This window comes from Rhipicephalus microplus, chromosome 1 (assembly GCF_043290135.1).
Source record: "Rhipicephalus microplus isolate Deutch F79 chromosome 1, USDA_Rmic, whole genome shotgun sequence".
In the NCBI taxonomy this organism is placed as follows: domain Eukaryota; kingdom Metazoa; phylum Arthropoda; class Arachnida; order Ixodida; family Ixodidae; genus Rhipicephalus; species Rhipicephalus microplus.
In genome coordinates, this window is record NC_134700.1 from 138,668,659 (window position 1) to 138,686,714 (window position 18,056).

Genomic DNA, 18,056 nt, shown 5'->3' on the forward strand with positions numbered 1-18,056 from the left:
TTTGTATGACTTGGCCTCCTGTCGGCAAAAATTTCTGATAGGTCTGAATATCTCACACATGGTGACAAGTAAACACAGCACAGGGGGCAATATGGTACATAAAACTGCTGAGCATAGGTCGGCGAACTCGTTCATGAGTCGACTCATTGAGACTCACGCTTTGATAGAGCCTTGAGCCTCAGCCGGGGTGAGTCCGGATGAAAATCTTTTTGTGAGTGTGAGTGCGAGTTAGTTCAGCTCGGGAAACTTAGATTAGTCTGTGCCTCAGTGAGTTCAGAGCTCAAGATATATCACCTTAAAGCGTAAGCTACACATTTTTTGTGCCGCTGCTTAAAGTTATTGCTGCTGAAACTTCCGAAAAATAATTTTTTTCAGATACGCAATGTGCAAAAGAACGTATCTCGCAATATTAATTTTGAGTTCACTCTTCACACTCTTTAATGGACTTTTCATTTTAATGACTCAACACATATTGAAGTACAGTAACAACGCACAACATACGCAAATTATTGAGAAAACGGAGCTGGGTAAGTGTTATAACGCCAATTAAGCTACAAATATACTTTCACATAAGAGCATTAAGTCTTTCCAACTTTTTCTGCTACAATATTTTCCCAGAAAACAATTCTACGAGCTAACAGCTAACTTAGCAGGAAGTGTCAGTGGAAAAATAAATTTACGCTCACTTGGTTTCTGGTTCACTATTTACGTGCAAGTTTGCAAACGATTATGTAAATTTCCTGCGTTTTGTTCGACAGATTCACCACAAGAAAGTTCCTTCATGGATGGTGCGCGAAGTCAAGCAGCTACATTTTTGGCCAAGAAGCCTATCGCAGCAGATACAAATCACTCCACCCTAGACGGACCCCTGCCAGTTGCCTTTAAGTCTGCCCTTGATAAATATGGCGTCGTACCAAACAACAACGTGAACATTGTTGCAATCATCGCGTATTACCGATCCGGGTCAACATTTTTTGGCGAGTTACTGTCTTCTGCACGAAGGACATTTTTTCACTTCGAACCCCTTATGCTATTCACTGTGAGCGGGGGCATTCGACCGGGGCGGGAGCACCATGCTTTCCAGCTGTTGGACTCCCTCGCCAGATGTCGTTTTGAGCCTCTCTACACAGCGTGGCTGGAGAGCACGCGTTACTACAAGTTCAATCACTTCCTGGCTGATATCTGCCAAGGTGGGGATTCATGTTCATCGCCGAGTCACCTTACCGCATTGTGTTCAAGAGCCGAAGCTCAAGTGTACAAGTTTACAAGGCTTCGCGTCAGTCAGGTGAGATTTGCATATAATCATGAAGATAATGGTGCCGCACAGAATATAATTACCGTTTCTTGCTCTCAACCTAAACAAGCACATGAAAAATGAGAACTCACATTATCTAGAATTGAATTAGGTTCCGTATATGTACACCCATCAGCGATCACCGTCAGGCTAAAGTAGCACGTCTAGATGTGCTCTTCCACTATTGGGGGAATACATTGGCTTTGTGAGCACCATAATTGTTCAAACTTTACTCATCACCAGCATTCTGTAGCGTGCAGCAATGGATCGTTTTCTGTGAAATGCGAGGCTATTCGACTCTGTTTATCACTTCTGACGGCACCACGCGAATGTACAATGTTAGTAACTAATAAGTTAGATACTACAACAAGGCTTTTTATATAAAATGAAATACATTTTGGCTTTACCTATAGTTAGCTACCAAACTGGAAGCACAGCTCCTCATACCCTTACGGCCAACTCAATAACGAAATGTTTGCTTATGTTGGCATGCCAACAAAGAGCATAGAAAAAACATAAATGACCATTCTTTACATCAAAATCATTTCATGTCGTCCTCTACGACATGACGCCCAGCAACCCGCTCATTGAGCGCTACCTCTAGTTTGGCCAACTTAACGTATCTTGAAATTACCAAGGCATGATAGCAGCGCATGACTAACATAAATAACTGCACAACAAGAAACTCATGTTATCCACGCCATGTACGTTGTTACATCTATCTATCTATCTATCTATCTATCTATCTATCTATCTATCTATCTATCTATCTATCTATCTATCTATCTATCTATCTATCTATCTATCTATCTATCTATCTATCTATCTATCTATCTATCTATCTATCTATCTATCTATCTATCTATCTATCTATCTATCTATCTATCTATCTATCTATCTATCTATCTATCTATCTATCTATCTATCTATCTATCTATCTATCTATCTATCTATCTATCTATCTATCTATCTATCTATCTATCTATCTATCTATCTATCTATCTATCTATCTATCTATCTAGCCGCTTACGACTTTTAGCTTTCGTGGTCGTTTCGATAATGCTATCGATACCAGACTTGGTATGGCATAACATGACTGTATGGAGAACATATTTGACTAGTCATAACCTGAAAATCATGAAATGTATGTCAAGAATTCCATTATTGACATTTCGTAGTCCTCGAGCTCTTGCACGGGTTTTGTTCACATGGCATGTTGCAAAACTGGTATGGTGTGACATGATTGAATGACGAACACAAGCCACAGTCCTTAACATGAAAATCATGACATGGTTGCCATGTATTAACATGACTACGTTTTACCCTCATGATGCACCTGTGGCCGTTTTGCTAGCGTCATTTATACCTAATTTGGTATTACGGGACGTGAATGAATGACGAATCTATGATACTGGTGCAGACAGTTTAAACGTGATATGCCTGTCATGTAACAACATGGCTACATTTACGGTGATGATACGCTAGCGGCCGTTTCGCTAGCTTTATATATATGCCAAATTTGGTATTACGTGACGCCAAGTGATGGCGAAGGTAAGTCTTAGTGCAAACATTATAATCATGAGATGCGTGTCATAGGAGAACATGACTACATGCCACAGTCAAGGCGCCAATATATTTGGACGTGACGCGGTGTGCGTGCTCGCTGGCGTTTGTTTGCGTGATGTGCGTGCTCGCTGGCGTTCACTAAAATACTCGGCTGCTGACCCGCTGGTCGCTAGATCGATTGAGGTGGAAATGAAGGTGGAATGGAGGTGGAAATGTTGTAGGCCCATGTGCTCAGATTTGGCTGCACGTTAAATAACCTCACGTTGTCGAAACCTTCGTAGCCCTCCACTACGGCTTCTCTCATAGTCATATGTAGTTTCGGGACGTTAAATTCTACATATAAATCAATTAAGCAATCAATCTCTTTTGGAAAACGTACAATGTGGTACTGAAAGATAAGTAGGCGCACCTAAATCAAAGAAGGGCTCATCCTAAGAAAAAAAATCAGTTTACTTACATCATTCAAGGAGATCCAGTTGCTGCGCTTTATCTGTCTGATAAAGGCGAAGCGAGCAGCGTGCTACCCCTGTCAAGCTGTCACAATGCTCAGACTGAGTGCGTGGTGGATTTAAGAAAACAGCCCCCCTTACCGTTTATCACTACATACAATTAGCTAGCCTTCTGTAAGCAAGCATATAGACATGGTTCAGAGTGTGATAGAGTGCGCAGGCGCACTACGGTGCCTCGACACTATATACTGAACGTCAGACGAGGTGGCGATGTAGATTTATCTGATTACCGTCGATGTACGTGCGTCCCGACAAATTTTGTCAATGGGTGTACAATGCGAAGGTTACTAAAGCTTAGAAGAAAGGAGAAGTAACGGTGCTTTTGATAGTGTAGGGCGACTTAATAACAGTTTACGACACCTATGCAAGAAGATGCCTTTTTTCTGAGGTTGAGGAATGGGTTGTTTGTATTGAACATTACTTTGTTGAGGTACGTAGAAAGTGTCAGTGCCAAACACAAGGAATATAAGGCGGTCACAGATTGAAAGTTTTCGTCCTTTGTCTAGAACCGTGAAGCACATTTCGCTGCTTTACATGCCAACGTTTGTAGTGAAATATTTGAATTTTAAATTATATGAACATATTAAAAGTGAGCAAAAACTGAGGAATGCTATATAGAAAACCTCACTTCTCACGAATCCGAAGGCTAACCTATCGTAACGTGCATATGATTATGCACGTTCTGCACATATCATTTTTGTATTTTTTCTATACTTTTTGCCTACTATTGGGTAAATTTTATGCACAAAATTTTTTTATAACAGCTTTATGTACACTCTTTTTATTTGGATTATCTTACTTTATGTATGATTGCACATACACTCCTTGATTTGAAAGGGCTTCCGCACGTCATATAGGTACGACCATATTGTTTTCACTGTGCGTGAAAATATTAAAGTTTATTGTTCTAAAATTATTTCATCCCCTGTTTCTCCTTATAATACCCAACGGACCTATTTTTATTTTATTTTATTCAGTTACCCTCAAGGCCCGAGGGCATTACAGAGGGGAGTGGGTACATACATACATGTACAGCATACAAAGCAAAATACAACAACTGAAAAATTGCAATCATCACTTGCTACAGGGTTGAACTGAGGCTACGTACAAATAAAATTAGTGACGGCAGTTTGAAATAAAGCGGCATCTTTTATACCAACAATATCACAAAGAAGATGATTCCAACATACAGATGTTTTTGGCACAAATGAATCATGAAAACACTTGGTGTGCGCTAAAGGAAGTCCTACATTATGGCGATGATCAATGCGAGTGGAAACGTAAGTTGGTTGGGCCAATAATCTGCTTCTGAGTAACGGATTGGTGAAGTAAATTTTATAGAATATACACAGCCGAGACACTTTCCTGCGTAGAGACACTAGGGGTAATGCTAGTGTAGTTTTCATTGATGTGACGCTCGAGGTGCGATGGTAATTTGAAAGGATGAAGCGCGCTGCCCGATTCTGCACTTGTTCTAATTCATAGATAAGCGAGTCATGACCAGGGTCCCAAACAGATGCTGCATATTCTAATCTGCTACGTACCAATACTTTGTAGAATAGGAGTTTCAAGGAAACGGGTGCCTGATTAAAATTTCTTCGAAGGTAACCCAACGTGCTATTAGCTTTACCCGCAATATATTCAATGTGTGTCTTCCAAGACAATGTAGAAGTTATGTGGATACCCAGATACTTATAAGAATTTACTACTTCGAGAAGAACATTATTAATATGATACGACCTGATACTAGTGCTGTGTTAGTTAACATGCATGTACTTGCATTTGTTAACGTTTAACGCCATGCCCCAAGTCTCACACCATTCCTGAACCCGATCCATATCAGCCTGCAATTCTAGAACGTCTGAATGACCCTTAATTGCCCGATAAATTACGCAGTCATCTGCGAAAAGACTCACTGAAGAAGTAATGTTTAGAGGCAAATCATTTATATAGACCAGAAAGAGCAATGGTCCCAACACGGAGCCCTGTGGGACCCCAGAGCCAACCGGGACCCTGGGCGAATCAAAGTTATTAACAGTTACAAATTGGGAACGGTTACTGAGAAAAGCAATCACCCACGCGAGGACGTTATCATCTATATTGAGGCTCCGTAATTTTAAAATGAGTAAATCATGAGGTACTTTGTCAAACGCTTTTGAGAAATCTAAAAAGATACAGTCAATGGGTGTGCCGTTGTCGAGAATAGAATGCAAATCATGTATAAAGCATATTAGTTGCGTTTCACAGGAAAAGTTTTTACGAAATCCATGCTGCGAATCAGTAAAGAAAGAATCGCCCTCTAAAAATTTTACAAGCTGCGAATAAATTACGTGTTCCATAATTTTGCATGGTATCGAAGTGATTGATACTGGTCTGTAATTTTCCGGACAAAGTTTATCACCTGACTTAAAGAATGGAAAAATTCTTCCCACACTCCAATCATCCGGAAGACAGCCCGCTTCCAGAGATTGCTCAAATATTTTTGTTAAGATTATGGCGCTGTAGACTTTAGTGTTGATTAAAAACTTGGAAGTAATGTTGTCAATTCCGGCGGAAGACGAGATTTTAAGATTTTCTATTATTTTTTGTACACCTGCTGTGTCGAAACGAATTGCTTCCATCGGGAGATAACCACTAGCTTGACAAACAGGGTTTGAACCTTTGTTGAGGAGACCTGACACTGCCGCCGCGAAGGTGTCACAGAGAATAACAGCGCAGTCATCTTTGTGGATTACCCCGTCTGAAGTTTTAAGTGTTATTTCGCGAGTATCTTTTTTATTCACCACCCTCCAAAATTGTCTCGGGTTGTTGGCTAACATATTTGGGAGTGTGTTATTAAAGTAGGTTTCCTTTGCTGCTTTTGTGGCCCTCCTATATTCCCCATTAGCAACGTAGTAAGAATCCCATCTGGCCTGCGAGTTAGAAACTTTAGCGGACCGAAACAGCCTTTTTTCTTATTAGCCAACCTTTTCAAAGATTGGCTATACCAGGGAGCATGCTTGTTGGTGGTGACTAGCCGCAGGGGAACAAACGTTTCAGTCAGGTATGCTACTTTTTCTTTGAACAAAATCCAGTTCGAATTAACGGAACGAGCCTCGAATTCATCAAGATAGCTGTCCAGAAATAAACAAAGTTCTCTATTGATGGCATCAAAATCGGCAGCAGCGTAATCTCTAATGCGCTTAGTATAATTTTCATGGTGAGGAACGCAAACATCCATAGTGAAATGGAGCAAAGAATGATCACTTAATTGAGGCAAACAAAGTGGAGACATGAACAGGTCAGGCACGTTGGTTAACACGAGATCTAAAACACTCAAAGTAGTAGGTGTAATGCGGGTTGGTTGGGTGACAATTTGCGTAAAGTTGAAATCAGAACAAAAGCTCAAAAAATTATAACTGTCAGTAGAGAACGGACTTAACTGAGGTACATCACTGGACCAAAATATATTTGGGTAGTTAAAGTCTCCGGCTAAAAGGACTGGTACATTAGGAAAACGTTCCATAACTAAGTTAACCACATCATGAAGGCTATTAACAATGCTCGGATCGCAGGACGGTAGCAGATACCCAAGATAATCTTTTTATAACATGTGCAAATTTCAACAAATATGATCTCTAAATTGGTTACAACAGGCACAAAAGACGAAGAAATATGATGCGCTACAGCAACGAGTACACCACCGCCGCATCTATCACCTCTATCACGACGATACACATTGAAACGCTTAGTAGAATCAAACAATTCACTGCTGTTAATTTTAGAAGTAAGCCACGTTTCAGTTAGCAATACAACGTCAGCGTCACATGAGTCGACCGCCGCATTTAGTTCATCGCGTTTCGATAAGACACTCCTGATGTTCGTGAAAAGAAAAGAAAGCGAATTATTTGGGCACCGCCCCCCACCCCTCGCGTGTCGCTACTGCGGCGAGTTGCAGCTGATAACGGTGCTCTGGATACTGAGGGTTCGCCTGAAAGCTGCCGATTAACGAATTCCCCAGAGGCGCCGCCAAGTTCGTACACACTGTCGTCTGAAAAATTGTAACTGTAACGTTTATCACCTATGTGCAACCTATTGTACCGAAGCTTGAAAGAAACGTCCCGTTGTTTGGCAAATTCTACAAGCTTCTTTCGCGCCTGCCGTGTTTGAAGGGAATAATCCTCACTTACAGTGATGCCATTCTCTTTGAATTTTCCGCTGAGCGATAGTAATTCCTGCTTTAACTTAAAAGATGCAAACTTAGCAATAACTGGTCTATTTTGGTTGGGCCTGTACGTTCCTAGCCTGTGTACTCGCTCAAGAGCTTCGCTCGGCACTGGTGACTTAAAAACGGTACTGATCTCTTTAACCAGTTTTTCTTCAGTTTGGTTCCATTTCTCCTGCGGACAGTCTGTCAAACCGTAAAACAAGAGGTTACTGCGTCTCATTCTATCCTCAAGCTGAGAATGTTCATCGTGTAACCTAGCGTTTTCTCTGCTCAGATGATCGGTTAGCTGCCTTAGCTGCAAAAGTTCATCCCCGACCTCGGCGTTGTCACACGCTTTTGCTTCGACAGCGGCGAGCCTACGGTCGATGTCGTTAACTTTGCGCTCGATTGCTTCCTGGTTGTTTTTAATTTCATTCACGCTAGATATTCACTTCACTTGGTCCTGTTCCATTTTTTCGGTTCGAGAGTTCACGCTCTGCAGAAGAGCAAACATGTCACTAAATTTTGGCTCATGAGCCCTGTTCGATACGTCAGACTCAGGAACCTTTTTATTGGGCCCTGGGTTTTCTTCAACGTCGCCAGATAGCAAAACAAGCATAGATATAACATCTACACATTCACTTAACAGAGACAACAAGACTCCCGGGCGTGGGAACAGCATCAAGCACACATTGTTGGACTTCTTTGCATATAAAGGAGTATTGTTACTAACCTGTGTGAACAAGCGATCAAAGTTACGGTGCCGCATTTCTGCGCTGTTCCCACGCCCACTGGAGAGACCAGGTTCGTGCCATCCGTTTTTATCCTGGGCTTGCGATGACGTCACGACCGATAAAGTGGCCGCCTGGCTCGGGAAGATGTTGCAGGGGTGTTCCCGGCCAAATCCTGGACTGGCCGAAAACTGGTCGCTATCAGGCAAAAGCACTGTCCGTGGCTCATGCCCAGCAGTCGGTGATAGCCACGAGCAGAAGTGAAGAAGTGAAGCAACCTGTGTGAACAAGCGAGCAAAGTTACGGTGCCGCATTTCTGCGCTGTTCCCACGCCCACTGGAGAGGCCAGGTTCGTGCCATCCGTTTTTATCCTGGGCTTGCAATGACGTCACGACCGATAAAGTGGCCGCCTGGCTCGGGAAGATGTTGCAGGGGTGTTCCCGGCCAAATCCTGGACTGGCCGAAAACTGGTCGCTATCAGGCAAAAGCACTGTCCGTGGCTCATGCCCAGCAGTCGGTGATAGCCACGAGCAGAAGTGAAGAAGTGAAGCAACCTGTGTGAACAAGCGAGCAAAGTTACGGTGCCGCATTTCTGCGCTGTTCCCACGCCCACTGTCAAACCGCAAACAAAAGATCTGTTCAATAAAATGACGCAAAAAATAAAAACTGCAGAGAATGAGCTATTGAAGATTATTGAAATAATTTTGTTTACATCGCATGCATTAACATGCACCATAATCTAACCGCATAATTAGTCTCGTAGTATGCCCCAATCGATGATGCGCGACCGTGGCCAGATAATACACGTGCGTTATCCACCATATTAGACAGACATTGGACCTGCTGGGCTAATATGGCGCTACGTAACGAGCAAGCAAACGAGTTTTCATGACAAGCGCAGTCACGCTCAAAGAAAAGCTTGAACACTTAGCTCGACTCACATTTTAGTAGTGCCCCGTAGTTGATTCAGTAACACAATTTGTAACAAGTGTTTGCACGAAATGTTCTATCTGAAGATGTCCTGTAACTGGAACAGCAGGAGTGCTGTCCTGAACTACTAAAAAGTACATCTGAAAATGGACGTTAAAGGACTGTTTGGTGGCCTAGTCAGTGCGTATTGACGACAATTAGCGTAAGAAAAGCAGCGCGCAAGAAATACACAAAATTGAAGCACTTATCCTCTGTTTGTCGTTTTTGTGTGCAGCGTTTATTATTATTTTTTTGCGCTGAGTAACTTTTGTCAACAATAAAGGGTGAATGTTAACTAGGAAAGCAGCACCTACAGTTTTTCGAAAACTTATCGGATGCCTGAACTTCGCCTCCAGGGGTAGAACGAGATGACGTGCTTTGTGTGCCACGCCTTCTCAATTGCCAGCCTCTATTTTTAATTTTCGTGCATGCCTCACCCATGTGGTGAAGAAACGGAACGACTGGGCGAGTAGCTTCAGACATTGAAAGTATATTCCGGAATGCCCACAAGTACAGATGTTATGCACCCACTGCATCATAATTATTCATTTTGTGAAACACCGAATAGTGTATATTTTCCGCATAGACAGCACGCACGCGAACCTACGGAGCTAATACCTTTGTTGATGCATTGGCTGCTGCCGATGGTTAAACATCTCTGAGCACTTTGTTATCGGTGGGCCTTGCAAACCCTAATTTGTGGCCCAGGATTACAAGCGTTAAGGAAATTACTTGTACTAAATGATATTCTTATAGCATTCTTTCCATGGTGACCTCAAGTATTGGCGCGGCTCTATAGTTGAACCCCTGCTTGCCACACAGACATCCTGGGTTGGATTCCTCTCGAACTCGACCATTATTATACTTTATTGTATTCACATTTTGATGGAATTGTTGGTCACGAACAAAATGGTAATGCTTCGTTCACAACCTACGACGCCGTCACCAACGCCAACACAGGAATTTCTGCGAAATGAGCCATATAAATCTGTCGCATTAACACCTTGGCACCTGGACGCTAGTGCTAAGCAGTGCCACGACGCGAGAGTATCGCGATAGCATCTCAAAAATATTTTAGAGTAAAGATAGACACTTGATTATTGTGTTTGTATCTCTGAAGTGAAGTACTTTTAAAATAGATGATTGTATCGTGGTGCTGTGCAGGCCACAAGTACTTTGAACGTTTTTCGTTGTCTTAATTGGGCAGACATAATAGGACGACGGAAAGGAAGAATTTTAAGCGCTAAGCATAGCATATGAGCGACGTCGGTGGGCAACACATGAAATTTAGCAGTGGATTTGCGATTTGCAAAACGCCAAAAACGGCCCACCTGGCGAAGAATCTGATAAAGGTGATGGTAGAATTGAGAAAGCAGTGCTGAAGAAACTATATTGCTTCAAGGTAGATGGAGCAATTACAACATTTCTGTGTAGCAGTTCATCATTTATCAGTTTTTGTGCGAACTGATGGTGATCTGAAGTAGTAAGGAACTTTTCTGCTTCTCGAGTGCTGCAGTGTCCAAGAAGAGCGTACACTGTCTCAAAGACAGCCTGCTTTAGAGGCTACAGTTGCTCGAGTGTATTAACTGTGACAAATATCTCTGCAAAACGTATAGTGTGCATAAAATCAAGGTTTCTTTTTCTGAATTCACTGATGTTTTTTGGAGACTCCAGCGATAAGATTAAATTTTATGTTTTGCGTACTTCAGCGTTCTTAGCAATGCTTTGCTCCACCTCTTAATTGTACTTGCGGAACGCCAGAACCCACAATACTAAAGAAAAAAAAAAAGACATCTCTGTGTCCACATTACTGTATTTCTACTTCGGTATACTTTCTTCTTTTTTTTGAAAGAATACTTTTGATGTATCCCATTACGCCGAAAATAAATGCATCCCAGTATTTTAGGCACTCTGCACGTATATTTGGATGTCTGCATTCCGAAATAATTTTCAGAGTATCTCTTCGCAGCCCTCTTGCATACTGTATTTTTACTGGCTGATCTAAAAAGCCCCCGAAATGGAAAATGCAGCCCGAATTTACGCTCACGCTGGCACACAAACCTAAATGGTGTGTATGAAATGCGCCTATTATAAAAGAAATGTATGCACTGTCTTGTGTTTCAATGGGGAAAAATATTTGTTCTTTCCTAAGTTTAGACCAAGGAAAACAGCGTGCAGCTTTTGGGCAGCTATGCCATCCTTTGGGTAGTGTACGTCACAGTCATTGTGCATGTGTAACAGCAGCGTTAAACGAAATAGCTTTAAATCACTCGTTTTGTAGAAATAATTGCGCTACTGGTGTCATTGGTTGTGACCGAAAAAGCGGCATTGTTCGTGAGTGATGAATCCAGGTAGATCCAAATAAAGACAGAGGCCATAGCGCGTCCGCACTATGGCCGTCTTTGCGACACTGTTCAGGTCTTCACCGAGGTGCGAAGGCAGGTAATAGATCGGGAAGGCGATATGAAAACAGCGGGATTGCACTATTGCGTTGAACTCCTGTTGCCACCCAGAAAGACGGGTGCGTGGTGGCGTCGAATCATTTGTCGAAGGTGCTGCGTCGGTACACCCCAGCTTTTCTACCATTTCCGAGAAGTTGCGTTGCCAAGCTGCGTGGATGTTTCGTTACAAACACCTATAGGGGGCATCTCTAACGACAATAACAATTGATTGATATGTAGGGTTTAACGTCCCAAAATCACCATATGATTATGAGAGGCACCGTAGTGGAGGGCTCCGGAAATTTCGACCACCTGGGGTTCTTTAAGGTGCACCCAAATCTGAGCACACGGGCCTACATCATTTCTGCCTCCATTAACAACGATAACAAGGGGCATACACATTTATTCGCAAGTTCTCTTAAGCAAACGTGAACGGTTGTTTGTTAGTTAAAGAAAACTCACATGCTTTGACGTTCCCTCTCACCACCAGGCTGTTCGCACGTTGGTGATGAATTATGTGCATTGGCGATTCCACTTACTGGAGTGACTGAACGTGTCTGTTATCGTGTGTGCGTATGTGCGGTGAGAGACATAACGCATAAAAACGCAGAGAAAACACAGACACAAGCGATGGGCTATAGTTTGCCCCAACAGGGCGCAGCACAAAATTTGGTTGAGCCGTCACCAATGGCACCGCTGGACACAGCGCTCCAGTGACTATAATGTTCACTGTGACTTTTCTCGTCTTGGTTCCAGTTAGAACAGAAGCTTTTTTTTTCGAAGGTTCGTTGATGTCGCTTGGTGATCACGAACAATTATGCGAAATTCGGAATGAAGTACAAGGCTTTCCGCAGCCATTACATATTTCAGCTCCTCTTCAGTTAGAGTGGTACACAAGTTCTGGGGAGGAACTAAACCTGTATGCGGTAGAAAAAAATTAAAAACTACTAAATGAGCCACGTAGATCACAAACCTCTTGATGTTTAGCAGTCTGGTTTTTGAGTTGTGACACTTGTGAAATGTCAAGTTTACACAATTCACAAGTTTCAGAGGTCACAAGCGCCGACATTCACAGATGTAATAAATATCAATATTCAAGTTTTTTATTGTGGCTGGGTTCTGGAGACAATATGTCCCCAAATTAAGACCACCGTGTAGTGCAAATAACCTAGGTTATTGTATATACTGACATTCACTAGTTTCTACTTCATGTACGTTCACTGGAGCCAATTCAAGGGCCTCTTAACAACCACAAAGTTTACTGAAAAGAATATCACACCCCTTATCTGCTTGTCAGATTACACGTATACTGTAAGTTCATCTCCTCATATCACCCTACTGATAGCCTTTGGCATGAAGAAGAAAATGACGGACTCGTCAAGCACACTCCAGCTGTGGTCGCTATTATGAACTCCCAAAATTTTTTTTTGAGAATACAACTGCTATGGGTAATATTAGTGGCAGGTTCATCTAAATGGTGGCTCCCATGAAGTGATTCTCTAATAAACTCTTCCATTTTTTTATTTTCTTTACTTTCAGCCCTATCAGGCAGTTACAGGGGAGAGAGTTTACAATACAAAAAGAGAGTACATGTAAACAGCATATCAAAAAGAGCACTACGCAAACTGAAAAAAAAGGAAGCACAGATGTATACACAGCGTGCAAGAATATAGACAACACAACAATAGTGAAATTCTGCAGAATAATAGTTTTGGTATTTTCACCGAGTGACTGAAGTTTTTGTTTGAAGGTCGTTAGCAACTTGCTACCTTCAAATATTTCAACTCTTATTTTATTTAGTCTTCAATTGTTTGGACCAAGAGAGAATGCTTGCACACAGCAACTATACACACGTAGGTTCTAACAACACATGGGTAAAAGGATCAAGGTGGAACTCTGCCTGGAGGCCAAAAGCACAGTCTGGTATCATTGTTTAACATACAATGATACAGCTGATAAAAATGGTTTGTCAATTTTTCTGTGCAATGTTAACTTGAAAGGTTTGCCCTTTTTATGAACGCAGTGACGGAAACAGTCTTCTTTACTTAAAAAATTGTGCAGTAAGATGCTGCACTTGGTCTTGATAAAGAAATATGTTACTTTTTATCATGTGATCCTCGTGCATCTGTCTAAACTATATGATTTTACAATTATTGCACCCTTTCATGTATCGGGAACTGTCCGTGCTGACACATTTGGCTGCGTGTCTTGTAAAACTTATTCGTAGGCGCAATGAAAATAGCGGCAAATAGTAAAGCACCTTGCTTCTCTTGATTTCCTGCAGGTGCAGTCCTGGATTGAGCGCAATCAGGAAATTGCGCACTCCATACGCGTTGTGCACCTGGTGCGAGACCCCCGCGGCATCTACTTTTCTAGGAGAGGTCTGCGGTGGTGCACGGATAATGAGCACTGCGGCAGTGCAGCTGCCCTGTGCGAACAGATGAGGTCAGACTTGGATGCTTTCGGCAACCTCACCCGTCGACTGCGGGACGACAGAACGTACCAGATGCGTTTTGAAGACCTCGCAGCTGACACAATGAATGCGACAGAGCACCTCTTTGAAAAACTTGGTCTCGACTTTACGTCGTCGGTGTCTGAGTACATAAGAAACCACACGAGGGCGACTGCTGCCCAAATGAAGGATGCGCATTCGACTTGGAGAAACACGAAAGAAGTGGCGGACAGGTGGAAGCAAAGGCTGTCAATACGAACGATACGTGAAATTGAAAACACCTGTAGTGACGTCATTCAAAGGCTTGGCTACAGACTGTTTTGATGGTATTATAAAGAGTACCGAAATTTGTATGTTAAATGTTCCTTGTTCCACCAGCCGAGGCTTTTCAGACAAAAGCTGCACTCCGCTCTTAATGTTAAGAAACTATGGAACATAGTTTTGCTCAGTTTATTTTCATATTGGTGACAATCAAAAGAAATATGGTTTATATTGCAAGCGCGAAATGCCGACTTGTAGCATCATATCATTGCAATACATTTTATTCAAGTCAAGGCAAAATCGTTACACATTGCCTTGGGGGTGACGACTAAAGGCTAAATAAACGTCTGACTATGTCGTGCTACCCTGGCAGCAAAAGCACGGACACACCAAGAAGCATTTCTCGTACAGAATACACAGGTACATAATCATACAGAATGATTACATGAATAAATAGAATTATATATGAACAAATATATAAACACAGCTGTGCTAAAGTGATATCGATAAAACAAACCTGTACTCATATTCAGCCACAAAAAAAGAAAGGAAATAAACATACGTTCTCACTGCTGTTGCGAGAGAAATGCACAAAAAATATAATCAACACTCACTAAAGAAAAAAAAATTGGCAGACCCCCCTTACCTGGGAATCGACGTTATGCGAAGCATGAAGAGGGAAGGGGACCAAGTTGCAATTTTTTATTCAGCGACACGTCATGAAATGACTCTAAATATATGTACAAACGTTGCACGCACAGACATAAGTTGCAGAGTAGCAGATGTTTATATGACAATTCGTTTGCACTAGTGCAACCATGCCAACTGCATGCAACATGCGTATTAGCAACACCAGAAGCTGATATAAAGCGCTGATGCTCACGAGGATGCTGGCGCTGGACACTGCTACATAAATCAACTTCAGTGCATGACTGTATCAAACTAGTACATATGTAATGTTTATAAAACTGGGTAGGCAGCACTGCAACCACTTTTGACGTTTCACGAAGATAAGAGTTTATTTGAAAAGTAGTTCTGAAACCTGGCGTAGCTCTGAGGTAAAATGCTTCATTGTCACGCAGATTACTTGGGTTTGATTCCAGCAGGGACCCTGACATTTATTCTTTGCATTCGTTGGGTCGACGCTACCGATGTCGCGTATTTTTTAAGTCTCGCGCGTTCGAATTGCCTGTGTGTGTTCGTGGTTGGATATTAAGTGTCAATCACCTGTGGCACATACCCGCATAGCAGTGGCTCATACCCGCCCGTGGGTATGTGCCACTGTCTGGCGGAAGTTGTTTGACGACGTATGTGACGGGATTGTGACATTATTCATGTTTTGACCAGCGCGTCACATTCGTGAAAACATCTTACCCTCTCAAGCTAATTTTGGTTCCCGTGAAGGTTAGGAGGTGACCACGAGAGCAGCCAAACGTAAGCGGCCAGATAGATATATAGATAGAGAGATAGATAGATACGCTCAATGTCGCCGAAGTTCACTGAGAAATGCTTCGCATTTGAAAAAAAAAACAGCCCTTATGAGTGTGCACGCTTATGTACAGAAAGAAAAATCTACGAACGTATCGATAAGAAATTTTTAAAAGACGTTATTTACAACTCCAACATGTCATTACAAAATTTAATAAACAATCACAGGTCATGAGAACAAGGTGTACATGAATACAAGACACATAAAGTCACAAAATGTTGAGGATCAATGGGTTTATCAATTTGGTCTGTTAGGAGTTATTTTGTTCTTTTTGAATGCACAAAGTGATGTTCCATCCTGCAATAACTGAAGTATGGTTGGGTACTGATTTAGGATGTTTGGTATACGTGAGCTATCATTGTACCCTGGCTTTTAGGTCACTGCTTTATAGTGTAAAAGCACTGCTTCGTACTTTTCATTACAAGCATAACTGTAACGTGTCATGACCATATTATTATGATGGACACATGATTGAAAGTGATGGTGGATCACTTTAGATGACTTACGGATTTTTAACGTGCTGCGAAACAAACGTGTGCTTGTGCCCTTGCATTTCACTACCCTATTGATGTGAGCGCACAGCTGTAAAAGTAACTTGGCCGGATAATATAAGCAACGCTAAGATTCCCTCTGAGAGGCGGTTGGGGTAAGACACTTCAATGAACCCCGTCACAGTTCACACAAGAAATGCGAAGTGCATGCTGGGATGGCAAGACTCTGCACTTCGGTGAATGCTGCAGTCCTCATCCAAGCAGTCGATCACCACATTAGTCAGATGCGTTTGTAGAATTTTATATAAAATATTTATTATATTTACAAACGTTTTTATAGACGCTGCACTTTTTGAGCTGTTTTTTCACCGTAGCTACATTTCTGGGCAGGAACGATCGAGATTTTGTGTACAACTCAGACGGCATGGAGCCTGCAACATATACACAACATTTTTTTTTTCAGTAGAGTTGGTAGGTAATCTTTATTAAAGCAGATATAGCTACTTCCGTGCTTACAGTAATGTCATGGAACCATGACTGCACGTCGGCGTTGATTACGGGTAACCAAATTGCTTCAGCTGCATCAGGAGCGTAAGAATGTCTTTCACTATTGATGCGGAGAGTTTATTCAAAACAAGAAGTCTCAATCGGATGATTAAATCAGATGACTAAAAATTGGAAGACCCCAAGCCTTGCCTTTAGGAGTCGAACGCGATAGCGATATTCTGCGCCTAGTGTGTGCTTCAAAGACTTAGTGTATATGTAGCCTTTTTGATCTTTATGCATCCACTACGTAACCTCGAGGAAATAGGCGCAGCGTGTGTGTCTTTTGTAGTGGTTGACTGGTTTTCAACCAAGAAACATTTATGCGAATCACATGTCCGGACGCCCGCTGGCAATGAGCGTTTTTACTACGCACATTTTAGCTTCAATATATTATGCTGTCTTGTGAAGCATGTATACAGGTCACGTGTGTTTGTAAAGCATGAAATCTACTTTAACTGCATTTCCAAGCAGAGGACGTTATGTTCACTGTATTCACAGAGCCGTGTGGCAGAACTACCGTACCGTGTGGCAGAGCATCCGCCTACCACGTAAACGACTCGGGTTAAATCGCCACAGGGACCCGAACGACTCTGGTACGGGCCCCACTCTGAAACAGAAGTCTTTATGTGTTATTTTATTTGCATCATTTTCGATACTAAAGTCAGGTGTAAGATGATGATTTTTCGCTTACAACTAAAGACACCGACACCGACGATTAAATTATGCAAATCGAGCTCTTGAAAACTATCAAGCTTATTAGTTAGTTAGTTAGTTAGTTAGTTAGATTATTTGACAAAACATCTGGCAGACACTAGCGAGGCAACGTGCCAACTCTGTACATCTGCTACATTCAAGTGTTCAGGGAACCATATACGTGGAAGTTTGCCCTAACAAGAACTTGCGACCTTTAGCAAGCTGATATCAAAGAAAAACAAACAAAGCGAAATTCAGTTGAGACGTGGCGGAATGCCGTTTAAGTTGTATGCTACTGCTTGTTTCCAAATGTATTTGCTCACCCTGATTGACGTCTAACTTTAGAACAAAGAAAACAAAAATGCCGATGATGTAAAAGATAAAAAGCTTTTGAAGAAGGTGCTTTACAATGAACCACCGAATAGCTG

The 18,056-nt window shown here is 42.0% G+C and overlaps 1 protein-coding gene across 1 annotated transcript in view; it reads left to right on the top strand.

The window, feature by feature from the left end:
• LOC142799399 (carbohydrate sulfotransferase 1-like) overlaps positions 1–14,640 on the top strand; it is a 73,260-nt gene extending 58,620 nt beyond the window's left edge. The window contains exons 2-4 of the mRNA XM_075887432.1: positions 376–527; positions 759–1,285; positions 13,981–14,640. Of these exons, the coding sequence (XP_075743547.1) occupies positions 383–527; positions 759–1,285; positions 13,981–14,472 (1,164 nt within the window). The 5' untranslated portion in view covers positions 376–382 and the 3' untranslated portion in view covers positions 14,473–14,640. The remainder of the gene's footprint in view (positions 1–375; positions 528–758; positions 1,286–13,980) is intronic.
• The last annotated feature ends 3,416 nt before the right edge of the window (positions 14,641–18,056 follow it).